The 26,354-nt window shown below is 41.3% G+C and overlaps 2 protein-coding genes across 27 annotated transcripts in view; one reads left to right on the forward strand and one right to left on the reverse strand.

Moving 5' to 3' along the window:
• The window catches only part of PCSK5 (proprotein convertase subtilisin/kexin type 5), a 447,222-nt gene that overhangs the window by 264,670 nt on the left and 156,198 nt on the right, over window positions 1–26,354 (forward strand). For all 4 annotated transcript variants that reach the window (XM_045781017.2, XM_045781018.2, XM_045781021.2 and 1 more), the window contains 3 exons: window positions 12,408–12,551; window positions 16,891–16,993; window positions 18,298–18,491. In XM_045781017.2, the coding sequence (XP_045636973.2) occupies window positions 12,408–12,551; window positions 16,891–16,993; window positions 18,298–18,491 (441 nt within the window). The remainder of the gene's footprint in view (window positions 1–12,407; window positions 12,552–16,890; window positions 16,994–18,297; window positions 18,492–26,354) is intronic.
• Window positions 13,120–26,354, reverse strand: part of LOC123781498 (uncharacterized) — a 138,688-nt gene continuing 125,453 nt past the window's right edge. For 19 of the 23 annotated variants that reach the window (XR_015722895.1, XR_015722900.1, XR_015722892.1 and 16 more), the window contains 2 exons: window positions 17,736–25,565; window positions 13,120–17,693 (listed from right to left, as the gene is read on the reverse strand). The gene's annotated coding sequence lies outside the window, so the exon portion shown is untranslated. The remainder of the gene's footprint in view (window positions 17,694–17,735; window positions 25,566–26,354) is intronic. The other 4 variants (XR_015722882.1, XR_015722886.1, XR_015722894.1 and 1 more) reach the window with 4 other exon arrangements.

The following is a 26,354-nucleotide window of genomic DNA, read 5'->3' on the forward strand; positions in this document are numbered from 1 at the left end:
ACAGCCCTATGGAAGGTTTCTCTAATTAGGGGTTTCTTTAGTAAGCTAATAGAAATTCAGTTGGAGATGTAGAATTTTCTAGCCTGATTAAATGGTAGAATCATTCCCCAGTGTAGAGGGTCCTGTTTCCCACCAACAATGCATGAGGCTTCCTCTTTCCCCACATCTTCAAGAACACTTGTTGTATCTTGTCTTTTTTATGTTAGCGGATCAGACTGGTGTGAGGTGCCAGCTCATTGTGGTTTTGATTTGCATTTCCCTGATGAGTAGTGATGCGGAGCATGTTTCCGTGTGTCCGCTGGCCATATCTGTGTCTTTGGGAAAATGTCTCTCCAGGTTCTCTGCTCATTTTTCATCAGATTGTTTTTTTTGTGTCAGGCTGTATAAGTTCTTTATACATTTTGGGTATTACCCCTTATCAGATCTTTCATTTGCAAATATCTTCTATTCACTCGGTTGCCTTTTTGTTTTGTTGATGGTTTCCTTTCCTGTGCAAAAGCTTTTTAGTTGGGTGTAGTCCCAATAGTATATTTTTGCTGCTGTTTCTTTTTCCTAAAGAGACATGTCCATAAGTACGTTGCTAAGGGCAATGTTTAAGAAATTACTGACTGTGTCCCTTTCTTCCCCTACCGATCTTCCTAGTTCTTATGTTCCATAGATGAGAGAAACCATATGATAATTGTCGTTCTGTGCTTGACTTATTTCACTTAGAAAGGGGGGGTAATCAGAAGGGGGAATGAAGCATGAGAGACTATGGACTCTGAGAAACACACTGAGGGCTTCAGAGGGGAGAGGGGTAGGGGAAGGGGATAGGCTGGTGATGGGTAGTAAGGAGGGCACGTATCGCATGGTGCACTGGGTGTTATACACAACTAATGAATCATCAAACTTTACATCAAAAACCAGGGATATACTGTATGGTGACTAACATAATATAATAAAACATTAAAAAAAAAAAGAAATTACTGACTGTGTTTTCTTTTAGGAGTTTCTGGTTTCGGGTCTCACATTCAGGTCTTTCATCCATTTGGGGTTTATTTTTGTGTCTGGGGTAAAGAACGTGGCCCAGTTTCATTCGTTAGCATGCAGCTGTCCAGTTTTTCCCAACACCATTTATTGTGTATTTGTGTTTGTGACAGTCTCAGAAGAGACTATCTTTTCCCCATTATATATTCTTGACTTCTTTATTGTAGATTAATGGACTATATAAATGTGGGTTGATTTCTGGGCCCTCTGTTCTATTCCATTGATCTATGTGTCTGGTTTTGTGTTGGTGCCACAGTGTTGTGGTCACTCCAGTTTTGTAGTAGATCTTGAAATCTGGGATGTGATGCCTCCAGCTTTGTTCTTTCTCAATGTCGCTTTGGCCATTCGGGGTCTTCAGTAGTTTCCCACAAATTTTAGTATTACTTGTATGGACATTTTAACAATATTAATTCTTCTAATGTATGAGCGCGGACCATTTTGCCATTTGGTCATCTTCAATATTTTTCATCGGTGTTTTATAGTTTTTAGACTATAAATCTTTCACCTCCTTGGTTACGTTTATTCCTAGATGTTTTAGTCTTTGTGGTGCAATTGTAAATGGGATTGCTTTCTTAATTTCTTTTTCTGCTACTTCATTATTAATGTATAGAAATACAGCAGATTTCCAAATGTTAATTTTGTATCCTGCAGCATTACTGAATTCATTTGTTCCAGAGTTTTGATGGAGTCTTTAGGGTTTTGTATATATAATGTCATGTCATCTGCAAATAGTGACACTTTTACTTCTTCCTTACTAATTTGTATGCCTTCTATTTCTTTTTCTTGTCTGTTCGCTACAGCTAAAACATCCAGTACCGTGTGTTGACTAAAAGGGGCAAGAGGGCATCTTTGTCTTATTTCTGATCTTAGAGGAAAAGCTCTCAGTTTTTCACCCTTGAGTAGGACATTAGCTATGGGTTTGTCATTTATGGCCTTTATTATGTTGAGGTATGTCCTTCCAACCCCACTTTGTTGAGAGTTTTTATGAATGGATGTTGAATTTTGTCAAATGTTTTGCATCTACTGAGACAATCACATGGTTCTTATCCCTGCTTTTCTTAATGTGGTATAGCACACTGATTGATTTGCAGATGGTTTCGTCTCAGAATAAATCCCACTTTGAATGTCCTTTTAAAGTATCATTGAATTTGGTTTGCTGATATTTTGTTGAGGGTTTTTACATCTGTGTTCATCAGGGATTTGGGCCTGTAGTTTTCTGTTTTTGTAGTGTCTTTGGTTTTGGTATCAGGGTAACGCTAGTCTCATAGAATGTCTTTAGAAGCTTTCCTTCCTCTTCTATTTTTTGGAATAGTTTGAGGAAAGTAGGTATTAACCCTTGTTTAAATGTTTGGTGGAATTCATCTGTGAATCCATCTGGTCCTGGACTTTTGTTGTTGGGAGATTTTTTTTTTTTTTTTTTTTAATGGCTGATTGAATTCCCTTACTTGTAATTAGTCTGTTCAGATTTTCTGTTTCTTCCTGACTCCATTTTGAAAGATTGTATGCTTCTAGGAATTTATCCATTTCATCTAGATTCTCCAATTTTTTGGCATATACTTTTTTGTAGTAGTCTCTTTAATCCTTTGTATTTCTGTGATGTCAGTTGTTACTTCTCTTTCATTTCTGATTTTATTTATTTGGTCCTCTCTTCATTTTTCTTGATGAGTCCGGCTAAAGATTTATCAATTTTGCTTATCTTTTCAAGGAACTATCTCTTGGTTTCATTGATCTTTTTATTGTTTATTTAGTCTCTGTTTATTTATACCACAGTCTTTATTATTTCCTTCCTTCTACTAGCTTTGGGCTTTGTTTGGTCTTCTTTTTATATTTCCTTTCGGTGTAAGGTTAGATTGTGTATTTGAAATTTTTCTCATTTGTTGAGGGAGGCCTATATTGCTATAAAATTCCCTCTTAGAACTGCTTTCTCTGTTTCCCAAGGATCTGGGACCATTGTGTTTTCATTTACATTTGTCGCAGTGTATTTTTTATTAACCCGTTGGTTGATTAGTAGCAGGTTGTTTATCATCCACGTTTGTGGTTTTTTCCACTCTTCTTCTTGTAATTGATTTCTAGTTTCATACTGTTGTGGTCAGAAAACATGTGATCCATCCTGGAGAATGTTCCATGTACACTTGAAAAGAATGGGTATTCTGTTGGTTTTGGACAGACTGTTCTGTATATCTCTTAGGTCCATCTGGCCTAATGGGTCATTCAGGGCCCCTGTTTCCTTATTGGTTTTCTGTTTGGACGATCTGTCCATCAGTGTGAGTCTGGGGTTGAAGTCCCCTATTATTATTGTATTACTGTCAATTTCTCCCTTTATGTCTTCTGCTTTGTGAATTGTGTGGCTCCAGTGTTGTGCATAGATGTTTGCAAGTATTATAGCCTCTTGTCCTCCTTTGTCTCTTGTTATAGTCTTTGTGTTCAAGTCTATTTTGTGTGATATAAATATTGCTACCTTGGCTGTTTTTATTTTGTTTTTTTCCTGCTCTTATTTGCCCGGAATATCATTTTATATCATTTCACTTTCAGTCTGTATGTGCCTTTAGGTCTGAAGTGAGTCTCTTATGGGAAGCATATAGACGGGTCTTGGTTTTTTTAATTCATTCCACTGCCCACTGTCTTTTGATTAGAGTATTTAGACCATTTACATTTAAAATAACTCATTAATAGGTTTGTACTCATTGCCATTGTTAATTGTTTTCTGGTTTTGTTTGTAATTCTTGTTCCTTTCTTTTGCTGTCTTTTCTTGTGATTGATGACTCTTCATAGTGTCATGCTTGACTTTATTTTTTGTGTATCTATTAAAAATTTTTAGTTGGTGTTTACCATGGGGTTCATGTATAACATCTGAAGTATATAGCAATCTATATTAAGTTGAGAATAACTTAAGCTGGAACACATTGTAAAAGACCTTCATTTTTACTCTCCCCTCCACATGTTATGTAGATGGTGTCATATTTTACATCTCTATTTTATGATTCCCCTTAACTAATTTTTTATTTTTTTACGTATAATTGACTTTACTACTTCTGTTTTTTAACCTCTGTACTGGCTCCATAAGTAATTGTTTGACTACCTTTACTGCATATTTGTTTCTACTCATGAAATTTTTTCCTTTCATAATTGCCTTCTAATTACGGCCTTTTCTTTTCAACTAACAAAGTCCCTTTTAACATTTCTTGTAACGCTAGTTTAATAGTGATGAACTCCTTTAACTTTTGTTTGGGAAACTTTTTATCGCACTCTCAATTCTGAATGAATGATCTTGCCAGGTAGAGTGTTTTTAATTGTGGGTTTTGTTTTTGTTTGTTTGTTTGTTTGTTTGTTTTTCCTTTTAGCACTTCCGATATATCATGCCACTCCCTCTGGCCTGCACAGTTTCTCCTGACAAATCAGCTGAAAGCCTTATGGGGTTTACCTTGTGCATAACTAACTTTCTCTCTTTATCTTTAATAGTCTCTCTTTGTCTTTAATCTTTGCCATTTTAATGTTATCTGTGTGAGTGTGAATCTCATTGGTTTCATCTTGTTTTGAGTTCTCTCTGCTTCTTAAACCTGGATATCTGTTTCCTACCCATGGATAGGGATGTTTTCAGCTATTATTTCTTCAAATGCGTTTGCAGCCCCTTTCTCTCTCTCTCTCTTTTCCCTCTGGGGCCCCTATAATGTGAATGGTTGTTCATTTTATGTTATCCTAGAGATCCTTTAGCCTATCCTCATTCCTGATTTTTTTGTTTTCTTTTTGCTGTCCAGCTCAGATGCTTTCCACGACCCTGTCTTCCAGATCACCGATCCATTCTTCTGTATCCTCTAATCTACTGTTGATTCCCTGTAGTATATTTTCAATATCAGTTAATGTGTTCTCAGCTGTGATTGGTTCCTGTGTACTTTCTATCTCTTTGTTGAAGTTCTGAGCTCTTGCACTCTTCTGTTTAGTCCACTGAGCGTCTTAATGACCATTGTTTTGAATTGTTTGGCAGGCATATTGCTTCTTTACATTTCATTTAGTTCTTTTTCTGAGGTTTGTCTGTTGTTTCATTCTTTTCATTTGTCTACTCATTTTGCTTGGCTTTCGGCATGGTTTCTAAGAATTAGGCAGAACAGCTACTTACCCTAAACTAGAAGGAATGATCTTGTGTATGGTCATCCCCTGTGTAGACCGTATGTGCCTGGTGACTTTAGCTGGCTGGCTGGGGGTCCCAGGTCACTCCGTGCTGGGGCTGTCCTGGTGGGCTGGCCTGAGCTGTGTCAGGGTAGTCCTGAGGCAATCTGTGCAGTGGGCACCATCGTCTGACAACAGAAGCTAAAGTGGGTGCAAGCCAGGGGATCACAGCACTCTCTGTGCAGAGGGTATCCTGGCAAGATAGCTAACACTGAAATGGACAGAGACTGGGGCAGTCCCAGTTCTCTTACATAGAGGGGGCCCCGACAGGGCAGCTGAAACCAACGTACGTGTAAGCCAGGGGGTCACAGCACTCTTTGAGCAGACAGCACCACGGCAGGACACCTGAAGCTGAAGTGGCTACAAGCTAGGGTGTCCCAGGGCGCTTTGTGCTGAGGGCACCTTGGGAGGGCAGCTGGAGCTGAGATAGACACAAACTCCATATTGAGCCAAGAGGGCTCAGGCCATGGGGCGTCCTGCATCGGGGTCCTGGCAAGTTGCGAGCCAATTTGTGCACCCAGAGTATTCCTGGGTACTCTGCACTTGTGTCACCTTGGTGAGAAGGCTAGAGCTGTAGTGAGCACTGACCCTGGTGTCCCATGCTGAGACTGCCTTGGTGGGACAGCTGGGGCTGATGTGGGCTAGGGGACTGGGGCTCATGGAGTAACAGACTGGGGCACCCAGACCATGTCTACACTATCCAGGTGGAAGAAGAATGCGAGCCATGGCACTCACCAGCCCCTCTGAGCCAGGGAGAGTTCCAGCAGCTCCCCACCATTTGGACAAGTTCCAGCTGGATCCTTAAACATGGCGTTGTTGTTTTGTTTTGTTTTGTTTCTCCGCCCCAGGGCTTTGGGGGCCACTGTGGACTAAGGGCCCAGAGCTCACTGAGGCAGCAGGGCAGCCTTGGCTCCAGACCCTTCTCCTGTGTGTGCTATCAAGGTGGAGGGAGAATGCAAACTGTGGCACTCGCCAGCCCTCCAAGCTGGAGATATTTCCAGCAGCTGCCCCTGCCATTTGGTTGGATCTTTTGTGTTCTCATTGCCCTTTTAAACTGCTGCTGGTCACAGTGTTGGGGGAGGGGAAAGTCCCTTAGTGACTGTGTCTCCATCTTTCTTGCCATTCTCTACATGGTCTGTCTTTTCTTGTGTGGAACCTGTTCGGTAGCACTCAGTTCTGCTTCAGGAGGAAGGGCTCTGTGAGTAGGTGTAGACTGGGTGTGTCTGTGGAGGCGGTGAGTTCACGGTCTTCCTGTCACCATCTTGAACCGGAAGTCCATAGTAAGGATTTTTTGAAGGATTTTTTTTTTTTATTGTTGTCTTTGTTTCGCTACACATTAGACCTGTCCTGGCTTTTCACTCCTGGGCCGACTGCATTTACGTACCAACATGTACAACAGATTTTTCTCACTCGGTATTTGCACAGTGATTTCTTAACCGAAAGTTGCATCATCAGCTGCAAAATCTCGTAAGTAATTTAGCAAATGGAAAACATGATGATAAGGGAACCGTGATGGCCCAACTGTGGCTGGATTTGATATGAATTGTGGCAGATTCTAAGGAAATAAGATTACATAATAAGCAAAACAGAAAGGGATGAATTGCCCAACAAGTATGTCCCCAGGGGGCTTCTGAGACGCTCAGAAATGACACAAATGGAAATAATCAATTCTGAGTCAGCATTCTTCCAAGTATTGTACAAGGGTAAATTTCAGATCCAAACTGATCTGGAGTTAAGTGAGCCAGGTTTTAGGGTGAGTGAGGGATTGGATTTCCTATAGTGTCCTTGAATTAGATGCCTCATTTCTATACCTGAGAGTTGCCCTAAGAAAAACGCGTTCTCTTTTGCGTTGCTCTGTAAAGGCAAGCGGGTCACGAATTTTGCATGGGCATTCATTTCTTGCCCCTGCTTACTGTATAACACCTGGAATTCGGAGACCGAATAGCTCCCTCATTATGAAAAGCATAGTCGCTAATAAGTAAGTCCAAAGAAAAGCTGGCGGAGGGCGAACCACGTATAAACCAATGTGCTGGCCCGTGCAGATGTGAGACCACGATGAATGTGCCACAGAATATGTTCCTTTTCAAGCTTCAAGTCCATAACTCCTGGAAGTAAACAGGAGGGCAGTTTCATAATAATGGTTTAAGAACGCAGCATTTGGGGCGCCTGGGTGGCTCAGTCGGTTAAGCATCTGACTTTTGATTTCAGCACAGGTCATGATCTCAGGGTCGTGAGATCAAGTCCCACTTTGGGCTTCACACTGGGTGTGGAGCCTCCTTAAGATTTTCTCTCCCTCTCTCTCCCTCTCGCCCTCCCCACCCACCCCTGCTCATGCATTTGCTCTCTCTAACAACAACAATAACAAAAACAGCATTTGGATTCTCAATGGATTTTCTTTTTTTTAATTGAAATATAATTGATACGTAACATTAAATTAGTTTCAGGCATACAACGTACTGATATTTGTACATATTGCAAAATGATCACCAAAGTCTGTTTTTTTAGATTCAGCATACAAGTGAGATCATATAGGATTGTCTTTGACATTTCAATTCACAGAAGGCCCTCAAGATCCATCCGCGTTTCCACAAATGGCAATATTTCCTTCCTTTTTATGGCTGAAGATTATTTGCCACTGGTAAAAATATACTAAATTTTTATTATTTATCCATCAACGGACACATAGGTTGTTTTCATATCTTGGCTATTGTGAATAATGCCACATTGAACATGGGAGTACGTATACTTTTACAAGGTTATGCTTTTGTTTTCTTCAGATAAATACCCAGAAGTGAAAGAGCTGGATCATATGGTAGTTCTAGTGTTAATGTTTTGAAAAACCTCCCTCCTGTTTTCTGGTCTAGCTGCACTGATTCACATTCCCACCAAGGGTGCACAAGTGTTCCCTTTGCTCCGTATCTTCACCAACACTTGCTAATAACTCTTGACTTTTCGGTAATAGCCATTCCAGTAGGTGTAAGGTGATATTGCGGTTTTGATTTGCGTTTCCCTAATCGGTGATGTTGAACACTTCTCACGTACCTGTTGGCCACAAGTGTGTCATCTTTGGAAAAATGTCTATTCATATTCCCTACCCATGTTTTAATCAGATTATTTTTCTGATATTGCCTTGTAGGAGTTCTTTATATGTTTTGGATATTAACCTCTTATGAGATACACGATTTGCAGATATTCTCTCCCATTCAGTAGGTTGGTTGCCTTTTCATCTTGTTGATGGTTTCCAATGCCGTGCAGAGCTTTTTAGTTTGATATAGTCTGACTTATTTTCCTTTTGTTGCCTTTGCTTTTGGTCAAATGCGAAAAACTTAACACCAAGACCGATGGCAAGGCGCTTACCAAGCCTATGTTTTCTTCTAGGAATTTTATAGTTTCAAGTCTTATGTTTAAATCTTTAATCCATTTTGAGTTTTCGAGGGTTTTTTTTTTTTAAGATTTTTATTTATTTGAGAGAGAGAGAGAGAGCATGAGGGGGAGGGAGGAGCAGAAGGAGAGGGACAAGCAGACTCCACGCTGAGCAGGGAGCCCGACACAGGGCTAGATCGTAGGACCCTGGGATCACGCCCTGAGCCAAAGGCAGACACTTAACCAACCGACTGAGCCGCCCAAGCACCCCCATTTTGAGTCAGTTTTTGTGTCTGATGTAAGATAGTGGTTCAGTTTATTTTGCATGTGGCTGTCCAGTTTTCCCAACATCAGATATTGAAATCCTTTCCCCGTTGTGTATTTTTGGCTGCTTGTTGTAAATTAATTTAACATATCTGCAGGAGTTTATTTCTGTGTGCTATTCTGTTCTGTTGATCTAGGGGTCTGTTTTATGGCAATGCCATAGTGTTTTGATTACCATAGCTTTATATTTTGAAACCAGAAAACATGATTCTTCCAGCTTCATTTTTCTCAAGAGTGATTTGGCCTTTTGTGGTTCCATAAAAAGTTTAGGATTGTTTGTACTATTTATATGAAAAATGACATCTATAGGTGCTTTGGGTAGTAGAGACATTTTAACAATATTCTTCTCATCCATGAGCACAGAATGTCTTTCCATTTATTTGTGTTTTCAAGTTTTTCATCATGTGTTATAATTTTCCATGTACAGATCTTTTACCCCCTTGGCTAAATTCCTAAGCATTTTATTCTTTTTGATGCAGTTATAAGTAGGATTTTCTTAATTTCTATTTTTGATAGTTCATTAGTGTATGGACATGCAAAAGATTTGTGTTTGTTCATTTTGTATCCTACAGCTTTTGTGAACTGGTTGATTAGTTCTCACGGTTTTTGGTGGCATCTCTGTGGTTTTTCATAGACCATACCATAGCATGTGCAAATAGTGACGTACTTCTTCCTTTCTTTTTCTTGGCTAATGTCCTGGCTAGGACTTCTAAGACTGTGTTGACTAAAAGTGGTGAGTGTCTTGTTCCTGAACTTTATGATGCTTATTATTCCCCTTATACACACTTTGTTAAGAGCTTTTATCATAAATAGAAGTTGAAATCGGTTAATGCTTTTTCTGTATTTATTGAGATGATCATATGATTTTTATCCTTAATTTTGTTAACGTTGTGAATCACATTGATTGGTTTGTGAATGTTGAAACATTCTTGCATCCCTGGAATAAATCTCCCTGGTGGATGGTATATGATCCTTGTAATGTATTGTTCAATTCAGTTTGCTCATTTTTTTGTTGAGGACTTTTGCATCTATGTTCATCAGGGATTTTCTTGTGGCATCCTTATCTGGTTTTGGGATCGGGGTAATGCTAGCTAGCCTCATAAAATGAGTTTGGAAATGTTCGTTCTATTTTTGGGAAGAGTTTTAGAAGGACTGGTATTCTTTAAATATTTGGTAGAATTGACTAGAGAAGATGTAGTTCTGGTCATTGTCGGGAGGGTTTTTTTTTATTACTGATTCGATCGCTTTACTAGTAATTGTTCTGTTCAGATTTTCTGTTTCTTAATGATTCAGTCTTAGTGGGTTGTATAGGTCTAAAACTTAATCCATTTCTTCTAGGTTGTTCATTTTGGTGTGTAGTTGTTGATGATAGTGTTTTATAATACTTTATATTTTCATGGCTTTTATTTTTATTTTAGTTACAACCTCACCTCTTTACTTTTTGTTTTGTTTTTTGAGAGCTGGGGCGGGGGGAGGCAGAGAGAGAGAGAGAATCTTAAGCTCCACGCCCGGCATGGAGCCCAAAGTGGGGCTCGATCTCACCACCCTGAGATCATGACCTGAGCTGAAATCAAGAGTTGGACGCCTAATCCACTAAGCCACCCAGTTGCCCCCCTCCTCTTTCATTTCTGATTCTTTGTCTTCTGAGTGAGCTTAAGAATAGATCTGTCAATTTTGTTTACAGTTCTGTTACCGGTAAACATAAGCCCTGCCGGCCACCAGTGCCAGCAACCTAGAGGTGTCCCCTGGGAGGCAGCCATAAAAATGTGGGTGCCAGATGAGAGTACAGGTTCCTGCTGGGAAATACTAGTGAGTTGGAGCAAGGCTGAGGGAGAGAGCAAAGATGGCGCCCACCCGAGAGTATTTCCATAGCCGCTAGCTGTATGCTAAGGTAAGCAACTAAGCCTCTCTCACGGATAGTCAGTGCTCTTCAGTTGTTTGCCTCTGCACCGAGCCTTGGAGTGGGTGGGTCCACACATGCACGCTCTTTCAAAACTAGTCAGTTCACTGTAGACTTGTGGGTCTCAAACCCTATTCATTTTCAAAGGTAGATATTTTGGGGGCTCGTCTCCGGTGCAGGTCTTAAAAATTGGGGTACCCAATATGGGGTTCAAACCTTTTGCGTCGTGGGGAGAAACTTGGGGTTTTGAGTCAACTTGGGTCACAGTGCCGGGGGTGAGGTTTATTGCAAGATGGTGTCTCGGCCTCTGTCACCTGCTTGCGTGTGGGTTGTTTGTCCAATTGTGTAGGAACCACTCAGCTACTATAGGTTTTGTTTTTTCTTTTTCAGAGGAAATCATTCCCTATGTCGCTGTAGGTTCAGGGAGTCGGTAGGAAGAGGTGGGGTCAGGATCTTCCTACACTGTCGTCTTAAACTGGAACCCCCAGATGGATTTTAATAGCAGTCTGTACTCTCAGTGCCTTCGAGAAAATGAACAACCCCTATGCCTGTTTCCTTATCCATATATTGGGAATTCAAGTGCCTACCTCCCAATTGTTGTGAGCATTGAATTCTAACTTAACAGATGGATCAGCTGATACCTCAAGTTCACCACTGTCAGGGCGCTGGCAGAACCCTGGCCCCAGCCATGCCTGGATTCTCTGTATTTGGTTAAGTGGAGGAGGGACCTTCCGGGAGGTCCTGCTTCCTACCACCATACTTCCCATGTTCTTAATGGTTTTGTCTCACTTCTGCTTATGGTTGATTCTTTAGGTGACTCTTATTAAGCTCAGTGACCTGTGACCAGTTTTTATTTCTTAGCTTTATTCACACAAAAAGCAAGAAATAAGGACTAAAGCAGAATGTTCTTTGAGAACCTTGTCTGCAAAGGAGTTAAAACTCATGGCTCCTGTCTCAAGGCAGTCTTGACCAGAAAATGCTTTCTTGCAGCACTGTCCACTAGAACATTCTGCAGTGGTGGAAATACTCTATATTTGTGGTATCCATTGTAGTGGCCACTGGCCCCATAGGCTATCGAACACTTGAAATGTGGTTAGTATGACTGAGGAACTAAATTTTTAAATTTTGAATAGTCAAATGTGTCTAGGGGCCATCACTGGACAGCTCAGGTCTATAACATAGTATAAATAGTGATGTATTCGTAAGATTAAATGACTAATTCAGTTAGGTGGAACAAAGGAGTTTTGTCTTATTGATAACACCAAAAAAAATTTTTTTAATTCAAAAAAGGCTTCTGCAAAATTCTGGGGTTCTCTAGCAAAATATCCATAATTTGAAATTCACCCCTTGGTCCAGCGGAGAGGTGTTCATTTCTCAGGCTTCCTATAAATGCTGATTAAATTAAGGCTTATCCTCTAGTGGGTGCTCAGTAAATAATGTGATGTGTCTATTAGTTAATTCTGCAACTGGTGGAAAAGGAGCATTTCTAGCTCTGCACCTCATGCAATGATTCATATGAACATGGTTGCCACGATTCTGTTGCTTTTCTTAAATGAGACGTAATTAAAGAAATTGTAAAGCTAAAGAGACTATGTGTGGTCATGCTATGGTTTCATTATTGTTTCTCCAGGAAAATTGAAAGAATGGTCTTTGGTCCTCTACGGCACCTCCGTGCAGCCCTACTCACCGACCAACGAATTTCCTAAAGTAGAACGGGTCCGCTATAGCCGAGTCGAAGACCCCACCGATGACTACGGTCCAGAGGATTATGCAGGTGAGCCGGCTTCCAGCAGGGACACAGGCTAAGGAAAGAACTCTCGTGCATCACCCCACTGCGCAGAGATCAACTCCTACCCCTATTCAAATATATTTTCTTCCATCTTCTTTTCTATCCCCCCAAATATTTGCACGTGAATATTCAGATAGTGCTGTTTCTTTTCTTCAAAGCTAAAAGCAGTGTAGAGTTTTCATATCCTTTCTTCCTCTTAGGGGCATATTTCTGTTGTCACATACCCTCACAACAAATATTTAAAAGACAGCATAACAGTCCATCCTATGATTGTACTATAATCTGGGCTGTGTAGTTTGCTTGGAGTTTTACACTCTTAAATAAGATTTGGATGAACATCACTATTTTAATTATTTCCTTCGAATGGAGCTCTGAGTACTACTGCATCAAAGGGAATAATCGGTTTGAGAGCTTGGACACATTTTGTCACGTTCCTTTCCAGACAAGATGTGCCAGTCTATGCTGTGACAGCTGTGCGTTTATTACACTCGTTCCTGCCAAAATTGAGTGGAAAGAAAAAAAGCACCAAGAAAAAAAAAAAAACAGTTTAAACTTTTTTTTTTAAGATTTTATTTATTTATTCGACAGAGAGGGAACACAAGCAGGGGGAGTGGGAGAGGAAGAAGCAGGCTCCCAGCGGAAGAGCCCGATGTGGGGCTCGATCCCGGGACGCCGGGATCACGCCCTGAGCCCAAGGCAGACGCTTAACTGCTGTGCCACCCAGGCGCCCCCAGTTTAAACTTTTTATAGCTTTATTAGTAAATCATTTTTCCCTTGGTAGTTCTAGGAATGAAACATAATTATATTTTATCCAATTTTCTTATCTATTCATCAGAACTCTTTGTATGTTAATGTGTCTCACATTTTTCCATACAGTAGTTCCCCCTTATCTGGGGTTTCCAAGTAGTATCCCCTTATTAACGGTCAGGAAGCTGATGATCCTCTGGTCATTAATAGCTTAATGCTACGTTAATAGCAAGATATTTAGAGAGACTGCATTCACATCCTTCTGTCATGGTATATTGATATAATTGTTCTAGTTTCTCCCTGTGCCTAATTTAAAAATTAAATGTTATCACAGGTATGTATGTATAGGAAAAAAACCCTATATAGAGGGTTTGGTACTGTCCACGGTTTCGAGCAGACAGGAGTGGGGAGGAGCTACTCTATTTGCTGAAAACATTTCCTCAGTTATTGCTTGCTTCCAAAATGTAGGTTTTGTTTTGTCGTGGTGTTTTGACGGAAAAAGAAAATTGGGTTTATCGTTTCAGATCTCACTTGTGTGTTGTTTTTAAAGAAGTTTTAGTCTTTAAAATCAACTATCCACATGCATTGTTTTCTAATCTCTGATTTTTACATTTGGCCATTAATTCATCTGGAACTTATTGTGGTTTATGAGATAAAACGGTCTTTATTTTCCAAATAGACATTAGTGGCTGGGTTCTCATCCCTTCTTTTACTAGTTTAGGACCTTCCTTTCATTTTTAAATATTTATTGGAGAGGGAGAAGCAGACTCCCCACTGAGCAGGGAGCCCCACGCCGGGCTCGATTCCAGGACCTTTCCTTCGTAACAGAATAGAAGTAATTCTTATGCCAGGGTCACTTCAAGTACCTCCTTTTCTGATTTTTTAATCTAATAATTCTTAATCTGGTAACACCCACACTATATTTTACTCTGTTGAACATCTTGTTTTCGTAGCAATTCTTAAGTCTACCTATAAAGATCCCATTGGAATTTCATGTGAATTTACATGCAATCTCATGGGAAGAATTGTTTAGGTAAGAACTGCTTTTATAATATACAGTCTTTCCACCTAAAACACAGACCATGTCCCATTTTACTGAAATCTTATGTTGTATTCTTCTTCTTAGTGTTATTCCTACATATTTTGGGGTCTTGTTGCTATTATAATAGAAAATATGGCATCTTTTCCAACTAGCACATGCTGGTATCTAGGAAATCTATTGATCGTTGCATACTTATGGTTTAGGGTTGCTTTTCTGGGGCAGCTTAGGTATTATAGCAGCTGTAATTTTTTTTTCCTCCTTCAAAGTATATTTCTGAGATTTTATGTATTGGAGAGAGAGAGCGCACAAGTGGGGAGGAAGGAGGAGAAGCGGACTCCCTGCTGAGCGGGGAGCCCCACCTGGGGCATGGTCCCTGGATCCATGAGCTCTTGACCTGAGCCACTCAGACACCCCTCTGCTTTCTGTCCTGTTGCCCTACCACTTAAAGGAGCATTCAGTGCTCCTGCGATAGGAGAAACATACTTCATTAATCACCTTAACAGAATATCTTAAACAGGTAGTATCCCGGAGTCCATCGTAAACTGGAATAATTCAAACCAGTTGAGCTAACCGGAGCTCGAGTGTGTTAGATGATCTTGTTTTGAGCTTGTAACATTACTATTCACCAGCAAACCATTTCATCTTCTCTGATAGGCTATCCAAGAACATAAACTGAGCATAATAGTGACCTGTTGCTATATGCCTTCTGGTAGGTTTCCAATTCACATTTTGGTCATCTTAAAATTCTGAACAAACGGTTCTCTATCTCTGTGGTTTTTCTTGTTCACATCTCCAAAATGCCCAGATTGGCACTTATGAGAGAACAGAGACAATTAATTATTTCATTATTCCCCTGCAACCTAAAATGCTGAACTGCATCTGGGACGGTTTAAGGTCATAAAAGAAACAGCACAGCACGCGAACAGGCCATACGGAGCCCTTTGGCACATATAAGTTTGGGGGGGAGGGGCGTTAATTGCAGAAATCATCTGGTGAAAATTTAGGGCCACCCATGATTCCTTTGCTTCAGAGCTGTGATTTTCACCTTCATGAAGAAGTCAGCCTGGCTAAAGGCACAGATGGCATTATCCTAACCAGATCCCTGCACTTTTTCATGAGATTCTGGGGGCTTTATGACCCCTAGCTGGCTGAGCTCCAACCCTGACATGCAGAGCGCCGAAAGGTCCCATGTTATACTGGCTGGGGAATTTAATTTAGAGATCAGTTTTAAGGCTTGGGAGAACGAAGAGATAAACAGCACTGTCAGATGACTCTTAATCAGAAATATATTTCAAGTCTGTATTCCTTTTGAAAGGTCATCCCGAGTACCTGATTTACTACTACTGTGTAGGGGAGCCGGATTAAGAAGGGGGACCGATGCTGATCCTGGGCTGTGTGATTCTGGACAAGCCACTCTAATTCTTAGAAAGTATGGTTTCTCACTGGGTAAATGAGGGTGGTTGAATGCTAGATTTTTCTCTAAGTCATTCCTCCTAGGTTCTACCATTTTCTGTTCTGACTCAGTAACTGTAGAAGAGAGTCCTATGACTAAAGGAGATCAAGGTTCAACAGTAAATCCTTTTGCTTCAAATAAGTCTGGTTCAGACACATCTGACATAGCAACTTACTGTTCGTACGTTCTGTGCAGGATGTTTATGGCTAGTTAAAATCATGTGAATTTTCAACAGGAAAGAGCTTGAAGATTACAAGACCAAATGTCCTAAAATATGGAGAACAGGGAGTTAGTTCAAGCAAAAGGTCTAGCCCATGTCATTGGAAAGCTTTTCATCAGTTATAAAAATGTCCCATCTTTCTGACATTTTTTTTTTCCCTCTGGTTCTTTCTCTCTAGACCGAAGAATATGTCATGAGAGATTAGCATGCTTCATCCTAGGTCTGGAAATCTTTAAGCTCGCTTGCATTTTTAAAACTTTATGTCTAGTTTTCTTTTGTTGAGTTGCCCACCGTCCTGTGGGTAGGATGCACTTCTAAATCTATTATCTGTGCCGTTAAGTACCTGCTTTGTAATCCAAGACCGGATACTGATAAAGGCTTGCCCCAGATGCCGTGACGATGTCGCTTGCCGGCTACAGCATCTCACAGGCATTCCGTGGTTTTACTGACCGTGGGCAAGCCGGGCAATCTGGTCCAGGCATGGAATAATACAGCTTTTCCTTTTTTCTGTCAGCAGCTTAACTTCTCATTTTTCTGTCAATCCGACATTTAATTGCCATCCGTTCTTTTCCAGTTGCCACGGTGGCACTGTGCGTTTGAATTCTGAGATATTTGTTATCTGCCACAAGGCAGCCACGTGTGCTTTTTTTGAAGACCAGGCCACGACTGGATTTACATTCTTGATATGTAGGTAATGGAGGTTTTTCTCCCCAAAAAGTCAGGAGTTCATCTCTGTGCTTAAACTCTCACTGCATAAGGAAGACAAAAAAGTCGTCTTTTATACCAAATTCAAGGTAAAACTGGCCCGCTTTAAAATCGTTTTTTCCAAGTCTTGTTTTCATTTTTCCTTCCTCCGGAGAAGGTCCCTGTGACCCCGAGTGCAGCGAGGTCGGCTGTGACGGGCCGGGGCCAGACCACTGCAACGACTGCTTGAACTACTACTACAAGCTGAAAAACAACACCAGGTAAGAACGAGCCTGAGGCCGAGTCCCCCGCAGCATGCCCCGAGTGCTCCCACCGGCTGCGCTCCAGCCTCGTCTGCCGACGTCCTCCCCCCGGGACTTAAGCCCAGAAAAGAGGCTGCTGCACGAGCCCACCGCCTCCCAGTGTCATTCCAAAGGCTGAAACCCATACTCAGTGTCCCTGTATGCCGTCACGCTGCAATTGTCTTTGCTCACGTTTGGAAGGGCCTTAGGGGAGGGCCTAGCTCTACATCGGACTGCTCTTCCCCTCTAGACCTTTCCCATCCCAAGGATGTCGGATGCCAGAGCTCTGTTTGCCCTTCATGAAAATGCCAGCATCCAGCCCAACAGATGCGTTCCCGTGTGGCAAAGGGGCTGGGCCCTGCTCATCCCCCCCGATTCCACTCTGGGCACTGAGGTGGACCTGCTTGGTCACCGTAACTCTGAGTCCCTGGCTTCGGCCTCAAGTTGTGCAGATCTGTCCACCGGGAGGCCCCTGGATGGCCCATCAGAGGCTCTCCGCTCCCAGCATTTCTCCGAGCCCTGCCCCCTGCTCCCTCCTCCTTCAGGGAAAACATACTACCGGAGCTGACTTGCAGTCAGTCAGTCCACACCTCAGTCACCCAGACACGTTCTACTTCCTGTTTGCGTGCATGCTGGAATGTCAGTGCCTTAAAGGAAGGGCCCTTGGCTACTACAGAACCTGTCAGTGCCTTAAAGGAAGGGCCCTTGGCTACTACAGAACCTCTCAGACCAGCAAAATGCCTGACATTTTACTTGGTACTCAGTAGTAAATATTTGTTGAATGAATAAACAAACAAAGTGCTGTCCTTCAGTTATAGGCAAACAAGGAAGTTCCTTCTTTAAATGTATTTATATTAGACAATAGCGTAAAGCCATTACCACTGGTGCACAGGGTCCCTGGGACAACACACAGAAAGAGAAGTAACCCCGTATTAGCAACTTTGGTATAAAATCGTGATTCCCCCATAGTTTCCCTTCAACCCCATGCCACAACCTTCCTCTTGAGCCTCGGTTTCTTACCCTCATCCCCAAACCAGAAGATGGTTTGGACCGAGACATGCCTTACTCGGCGGACTTGGTATTGGGCGGCTGCCTGGCTGCTTCAGCCCCCCACCCAGGAAAAAGCTTCAACCAACAGAACTTGGCTCTTTGGATAGGTGTTACCGTGGTGGTTTACAAAGGATCTTGCGCTGGAAGACGGCTGTTGGCTGAGCACCCCCAAGAGTGCCGAGGACTCCGTCTCCGGTGATGCTGCCCTTCTTTCTTGTCGTTCCACAATGCAGGATCTGTGTCTCCAGCTGCCCCTCCGGCCACTACCATGCTGACAAGAAGCGATGCAGAAAGTGTGCGCCCAACTGTGAGTCCTGCTTTGGGAGCCATGGGGACCAGTGCCTGTCCTGTAAATATGGGCATTTCCTAAATGAAGAAATCAACAGCTGCCTTACCCACTGCCCTGACGGATCCTACCCGGACACCAGTGAGTCGATTTCAAACATGTGGCTTTCAGAGAGGAAAGGGAAGGTTTTCATTTGAATGACATTAGGAGGGAAATTGAGGCCTGGGTTATATCAAACAGGGCCTACACCCGGTTTTTAAGAGAACACGGTTAGAACTGTAACAATGAATTTGTAACCATTTTTATAAAAAAAATAATTGATGTGAAAATGCTTGTAACTTACCGTCAGGGAGTCCTCAGGCTCATCCCCAGATTCAGTGATTTGCTAGGAGGACCCATAAGACACAGTACGGCGTTGAGCTCATGAGCTCATAGGTACTAAGTAAAAACCAGCACGAGCTTCTAAGTGTTCTCCCAGGATGCACTGAAATCCCCCAGCCACAACTGGTTACAACCTACCAGGCAACCTCCTTAGAGTCTCAGTGCCCAGGGTTGTGGTCGTGAAGACACCCTCTCCCTGGCACATACCAAAATTCCTGGATCCTGGAAGGAAGGCAGATGTTCAGCAGAAACCATATTGTTTGTACCGTGTAGGCACCCTGAGCCACTCTATCAGGGTGGCGGAAACCCTCCTGAAATCCAATTCCCAGATACTAGCCACGGGCCAGCTTCATAAGCAGGCTTTCAAAAGACAGCAGCCAAGCCTGCTTTTTTCTAGACACTAACCAAAGCAACCTGGCCTGTATGGTATCAGTGTGTGCTTTCAGGTCTAGAAAACGGGACTTTGATGTGAATATGGAATAGACGTGTGTCTAAGACTAGAGTTAGTCCAGTCCATGAGGAAAGGCAACATAAAATCCATTTGCCAAGTTAGAATTTCCAGAGAGATGAGAGAAGACAGAGTAGGATCCTGAACTCACCTTGTCCCTCAGACACACTGAGAGAACACCTGCATTTGAACAACTGACTGAAAACCACCTGAAGACTGGCAGGACAGACCTTCCACGGGTCATTGTAGACAGAGGGTCACCTTGTAAAGCGGTGGAGACAGTTGGAAACCAAACCCCTATGCCTCTTACTACACACACATCACAAGCATGGAGAAGCAAGAGGATCTGACCCCACACCAGGCACCCCCAGCACGAGGAAGATGAGTTCCCCCAAATGTCTGGCTTTAGAAACCAGGAGATCTTAACTCCAGGGGGGCTTAGTTCCAGGAGAGCCTGAGGGCCATAGGAAGCTGAGTCTCCATCATCCTTAAAGATCCAGCAAACTAAATAATTCCACCCAGACAGCATAGAAGCAGCAGTTTGAAAAGTATTGACTGATCTGTCCCCGGGCAGAGACGTCCAGAATATTTCTCTAGAAACAAAAGTGCTGGTAAGTGCCATTCCTCCCCAAGCCTTAGATAGCTGGGTGTTTGTGAAAGGTGGCGTGAACCCTCTCCATCTACTTCGCTAGAGCACTGGGTGCTCTTCCCCATCCAAGCCCAACGCAGCAGTCCGCCCTTCAGAGTGGCTCCTGCCCACCACTCCCACCTGGAGGGTGCCACTCCAAAGGGACTCACGCCCTGGGGAGGGAGGAGACAAGCCCCCATAGCAGCACACTTGCAGTCCCTGCCGGGGAGCCTCATAGCTGGCTGGGCAAGAAGCCAGCCCTGCCCTTCAGTGCACCTGTAGCTGTGGCCGAGGGACTAACTAACTGCAGCCAGCTGGGCGCACTGCCGGCCCCACTCCTCAAGCCTGTCGCTGTGCCAGACAGGCCTCAACCCTACCCAGGACACTCATAGCAGGCAGAGTGGATCATTGCGGCTGGCTGGGCTGAGGGCAGTTGCGACTCAGCCACAACAGGCTGAAAAACAGACAAAATGAGGAGACAGAGGAATATGTCCCAAACAAAATGGAAATAAGCAAATGCGTGATAAAGGATTCAAAGTACTTGTCACTGAGATTCTCAGACCTTCAACAGAGAGAAAATATAAAAAACGAGTCAGAGCTGATAAATTTATTAACTGAAATAAAAATACACTAAATGGAATCAACAGATCAGTGATAGTGGAAGACAGGGTAACGGAAAACAACCCAAAGAATGAAAAATGAGAGTAGGTTAAGGGAACTCTGGTGGCATCATCAAGCATAGTAACATGCACATTACAGGGATCCCGCGAGGAGAGGAGAGGGGGCTGAAAACTTCCCTAACCTGGGGAAAGAAGCAACATCTACGTCCAGGAAAAACAAAGAACCCCTAACAAAATGAACCCAAGAAGGTCCACACCAAGACACTAATAATTAAAATGACAAAAAGTAATGAGAAGCCAAATAAGGCTATCAGCTGATCGGCAGAAACTTTGAATATAGCATGCTACTCCCCTCTGGCCGGCAAAGTGCTACAACAAACCAAAAACCTACAACCAGAAACACTCTACCCAGAAAGTATAGCATTCAACAAAGAAAAGTAAGTTAAAGGAGTTCATCCCACTAAATCAGGCTTACAAGAAATGTTAAAGGGAATTCTTTAAATGGAAAGAATAGGCCATCACTAGAAAAAAAATATATTAAAGGTACAAGTGAACAGAGAGTAAAGATAGATTAATCACTATAAAGCCAGTATGGAATTTAAAACACGAGGTAGTACAATCAGTATCTAGAAAAATTAAAACATCACAAACATAAAACATGGAGGTGACAGTTAATTTCAGTAGTTTTACAATGTATTTGAACTTAAGCAACCCTCAGCTCAATATAGAACCCAATGGTAACCACAAATCAGGAAGCTGTGATATGCACACAAAAAGAGAGAAAGGAATCCAACCATATCACTAAGGAAAATCATCAATCCACAAGAGGGGAAAAGGAATCAAGAAGAACTACGAAAACAACCAGAATACAATTAAAATGGCAATAACTACCTATCTATAGTAATTACTTTGAATGTAAATAAATACTCCAAATCAAAAGACGTATTGTGCATGAATAAGAAAACAATACCCATCTGTATGCTGCCTACAAGAGACTTACTTCACACCTAATTACATGTACAGACTGAAAGTGAAGGGATGAAAAAGCAAACCAGGCAAATGTAAGTGGAAAAAAAGAACAAAACTCAGGGTAGCAATACACACCCTTTTCAAGTGCACATGAGCCATTCTCTGGTATACATAACATGTTAGGCCACAAAACAAGTCTCACTGTATTTAAGAAGATTGAAACCATATCAAGCATGTTTCCTAACTTAAATGGTATGAAACTAGAGGGAACAAAAACCCCAAAAACATGGAGGTTAAACAACATGCTACTAATTGACCAATGTGTCAATGAAAAAGAAAAATTTAAAAAATGCATGGAAATAAATGAAAAGACAGTAGCTTAAAATCTTTGGGAATCAGCAAAAGCAGTTCTAAGAGGGAAATCTATAGTGCTCTTAGGCCTGCCTCAAGAAACAAAGAACCTAGAAAAAGAAGAACAAAGTCCAAAGCCACGAGAAGGAAATAATTAATGAAATAGAGACCCCCCCCAAAAAAAAAAAAAATACCAATGAAACCAAGACCTGGTTCTTAGGAAAGATAAGCAAAACTGATATTTAGCCAGACTTATCAAGAGAAGATTCCAAGTCAGAAATGAAGAAGGAGAAATAATATCATAGAAATACAAAAAACTATAAGAAAATGTTGAAACATTATCTGCCAAACAATTGGACAATCTAGAAGAAATGAATAAATTCCCAGAAACATACAATTTCTGAAAACTAAATCAGGAAGAAATAGAAAATCTGAGCAGACCAATTACTAATACTGAAACTGAATCAGCAGTCAGAAAGTCCCAACAAACACAAATCAAGGACCAGATGGATTCACACGTGAGTTCTACATACTTTTAAACAAGAATACCTATTCTTCTCAAATGATTCCAAAGAGGAAGAAAACCTCTAAATTCGTCTATGAGGCCAGCATTACCTTGATCTCAGAACCAGATAAAGACATTATGTAAAAAGAAAACTACAGGCCAATACCTCTGATGAAACCAGATGCAAAAATCCTTATCAAAAGACTAACAAACCGAGTTCAGTAGTACATTAAAAAAATCACTTAGCTCGATCAAGTGGGATTTATCCCAGAGATGCAAGTATGGCTTAATAGTCACTAATCAATATGATATCACATAAACAAGGGGAGAATAAAAAAATATAATCTCAACAGATGCAGAAAAAGCATTTGACAAGATACAACATGCATTCATGTTAAAACTTCTCGACAATGTGGGGTTAAAGGGAACATATCTGAACATAACAAAAGCCATATGTGACGAACCCACAACTAACATCATACTCAATAATGAAAACTGAGAACTCATCCTCTAAGACAAAAATAAGACAAGGATGTCCACTCTCACCACCGTTACTCAACATAATACTGGAAGTTCTAGCTGCAGCAATCAGACAAGAAAAAGAATAAAGGACATCCAGATTGGTAAAGAAGTAAAACTGTCACTACCTGCAGATGACAAGATACCATACATAGAAAATGCTAAAGACTTCACCAAAAAACTATTGGAACTGATAAATGAATTCAGTGAAGTTTCAGGACACAAAATTAATATACAGAAATCTGTTGCATTTCTATTCACTAATAATGAAGTAGCAGAAAGAGAAATTAACGCCATTGTAATTGCACTGAAAAGAATAAATACCTAGAAATAAATTTCATCAAGGAGATGAAAGACCTGTATTCTGAAAACTACCAAACGCTGATGAAAGAAATTGAAGATGACATGAACAAGTAGAAAGATACACCATGTTCAGCGATTGGAAGAATATTGTTAAAATATTCATACTACCCAAAGCAATCTACAGATTCATTGCAATCTCTACCAAAATACCAAAAGCATTTTTCACAGAACTGCGGCAAACAATCCTAAATTCTCTATGGAACCACAAAAGACCCTGAAAAGCCAAAGCGATACTGAGAGAAAAGAACAAAGCTGAAGGTATCACAATCCCAGATTTCAAGATCTACTACAAAGGTACAGTAATCAAAACAGCATAGTGCTGGCACAAACATAGACACCTAGATCAATGGAACAAGATAGAAACCCCAGAAATATACCAACATCTATCTGGTCAGTTAATCTCTGACCAAGGAAGCAAGAATATACAATAGAGAAAAGACAATCTCTTCAATACATGGTGCTGGGAAAACTGGACAGCTACATGCAAGAGAATGAAACAGCACCACTTCCTTACCCCATACACAAAAATAAACTCGAAATGGAATACAGACTTAAATGTGAGACCTAAACCATAAAAATCCTTAAAGAAAACATAGGCAGTAATCTCTTGAGCATTGCCCTTAGCAGCCCATTTATAGATAGGTCTCTTCAGGCACAAGAAACAACAGCAACTATATAGGGACTTCACCAAAATGACAAGCTTTTTCACACTAAAGGAAACCATCAACAAAATAAAAAGGCAACCTAGTGAATAAGAGAAGATACTTGCCAATGATGTATCTGATACGGGGTTAATATCTAAAATATATAAAGAACTTATATGACTCAACACCAAAAATATAATGCAATAAAAAAAATGGGCAGAGGATCTGAATAGAAATTTTTCCAAAGAAGACCTACAGATGCCAACAGACGTATATGAAAAGATGTCCAGCATCCCTAATCATCAGGGAAGTGCAAATCAAAACCACAATGAGATAGCTATTCTAGAATGTATGAGGGGCTATCAAGAACGGACACCAGTCAGTGTTAAGAAACAAGAAATCAAAAATACCATACAATCCAGTAATCCCACTATGGGTATTTGCCCAAAGAATACAAAAATGCTGATTAAAAAAGATATATGCACCCCTATGTTTATTGCAGCATTATTTACAATAGCCAAAGTATGTAAGAAACCCAAGTGTTCACTGACAGATGAATGGGTAAAGAAGGATTATCCATTCATCATACACACCCACACCCCCAATGGAGGACTATTGAGCCATTAAAAACAATGAAATCTTGCTATTTGCAACAACACGGAGGAAGCTAGAGAGTATAATGCTAAGTGAAATAAGTCAGAGAAAGACAGATACACAGGATTCCACTCACATGTAGAATTTAAGAAACAAAACAAGTGATCAAAGGAAAAAAAAAAAAAAGACAAACCAAGAAGCAGACTGTTAAGTATAGAGAGCAAAGTGATAGAGCAGAGGGGAGGGGGTGAGAGGGTGGGTGAAACATGTGATGGGGATTAAGGAGTACAGCTGGATCGCTCTATTATACACCTGAAACTAATATAACACGGTATGTTAACTACATTGGAATTAAAACCTTTTAAAAAATAATAAATTTGAAGGAAAAAAAGATGTGGTGCGTGCACGCGCGCGCGCGCGCACACACACACACACACACACACACTGGAGTATTACTCAGCCATACAAGAGAGGGAGATCTTGCCATTTGTAACAACATGGACGGACCTAGAGGGTATTATGCTAAGTGAAATAAATCAGACTGAGAAAGACAAATACCGTAGGATTTCACTTACATGTGGAAGTTAAAAAAAAAAAAAAAAACAGACTCTTAAATACAGAGAACAACTGTTGGTGGCCAGAGCAGAGGTGGGTGGAGGGATGGGCAAAATCATAAAGGAGGTACAAACTGCCAGTTACAAAATAAGTCCGTCACAGAGATGAAAAGTACAGCTAGGGAATGTCGTCAGTAATACTGTAAAAACATTGCATGGTGACAGATGGGGACTACACTTACCTTGGTCAACCCTGAGTAACAGAATCGTCAAATCAATATAGTCTATATCTGCAACTAATATAACATTGTATGTTACCTATACTTCGATTAAGAAATGAATAATTTCCTACATGGCAATACAAATAGAACTTGGGGAGCTTCTTCCACACACAAATCCTTTGCAACTTTACCAAACAAAAATCTGTAAATGACCATGTCACTTCACAGAGTTTGGGCCCCAATCCGTTGTCATTAGGAAACAAAGGTACGTTCCCTGGAGAATTAAGGAATCCTTGGCCATTCCTACCTGTTCGTGCTCTGGTAGGGCCCTTTTGCTTTACTTCTGAGTTGTGGGTAATTAACAAGTGTGTCACACCATGATACGTGATGACACTGCTATCTCCTGTTTCTGCACAACCTAAGAAAGAAGAAAACCCAAGTTTAAATGAACAAGCATTGTTTTATCAGAAATCAGGGAAGAATTTTGAAGTGGATACTGTTGCTTCTTAAGAAGTCAAAGTTCCTTGACTCAAAGGCAGGCACTTCTCCACGAGGCACATGGAATCTCTCAGCTTACCCTATAGAAACATGGGTAGATTTCCTTGTAGCTCCCCTCCCCCCCAGTTTGGAACATGAGCTACCACCTGATAGAGAAAGGAAAAATAAGAGTGGGGAAGGGAGTCTGGGGGATTCCCAGAAATAAGCAGTATTTCTTGAAGAATTCAAAATTCTATTGGAAAAGAAATTTGATTCAAGATGGTGCACAATAGGATCAAGATAACTGAGAGTCAGTTGTTTCCCCAGAGCCTGGGAGGTATGTGGTGAAGGGGGGGCTCTTCCAACAATGGCTTCGCTGCTATGAGTGGTCTCTGCCTCTCTCTCCTGTGTAACTGACTTCTGTTACATTTTCCGCCTGTAATGAGTCTTTTGACCTCTAAAACATAGTGATCAGGTACGATCATGACTAGTAATAATTACTACCGACACATCTACAGTGCTTTCAAGTTCATGGAGTTCCCCTTGAGTAATTTCATTCTCCCCTCAAGACAAGCTAAGAGGTCGGCATCACTGTAGTATTTATCGAACAGAGAACAGAGACCCTGAACTTGCCCACTGGAAATGCTAAAAGCAGAATTCAAATCCAGGACTTCAGATCCTATGCCAGGTCCGGGAGTCCCAACGGCACAGTGAAGGGGAGACCGTGTGA

This window comes from Ursus americanus, chromosome 34 (assembly GCF_024610735.1).
Source record: "Ursus americanus isolate L20-20 chromosome 34, mUrsAme1.1.p, whole genome shotgun sequence".
NCBI classification, from domain to species: domain Eukaryota; kingdom Metazoa; phylum Chordata; class Mammalia; order Carnivora; family Ursidae; genus Ursus; species Ursus americanus.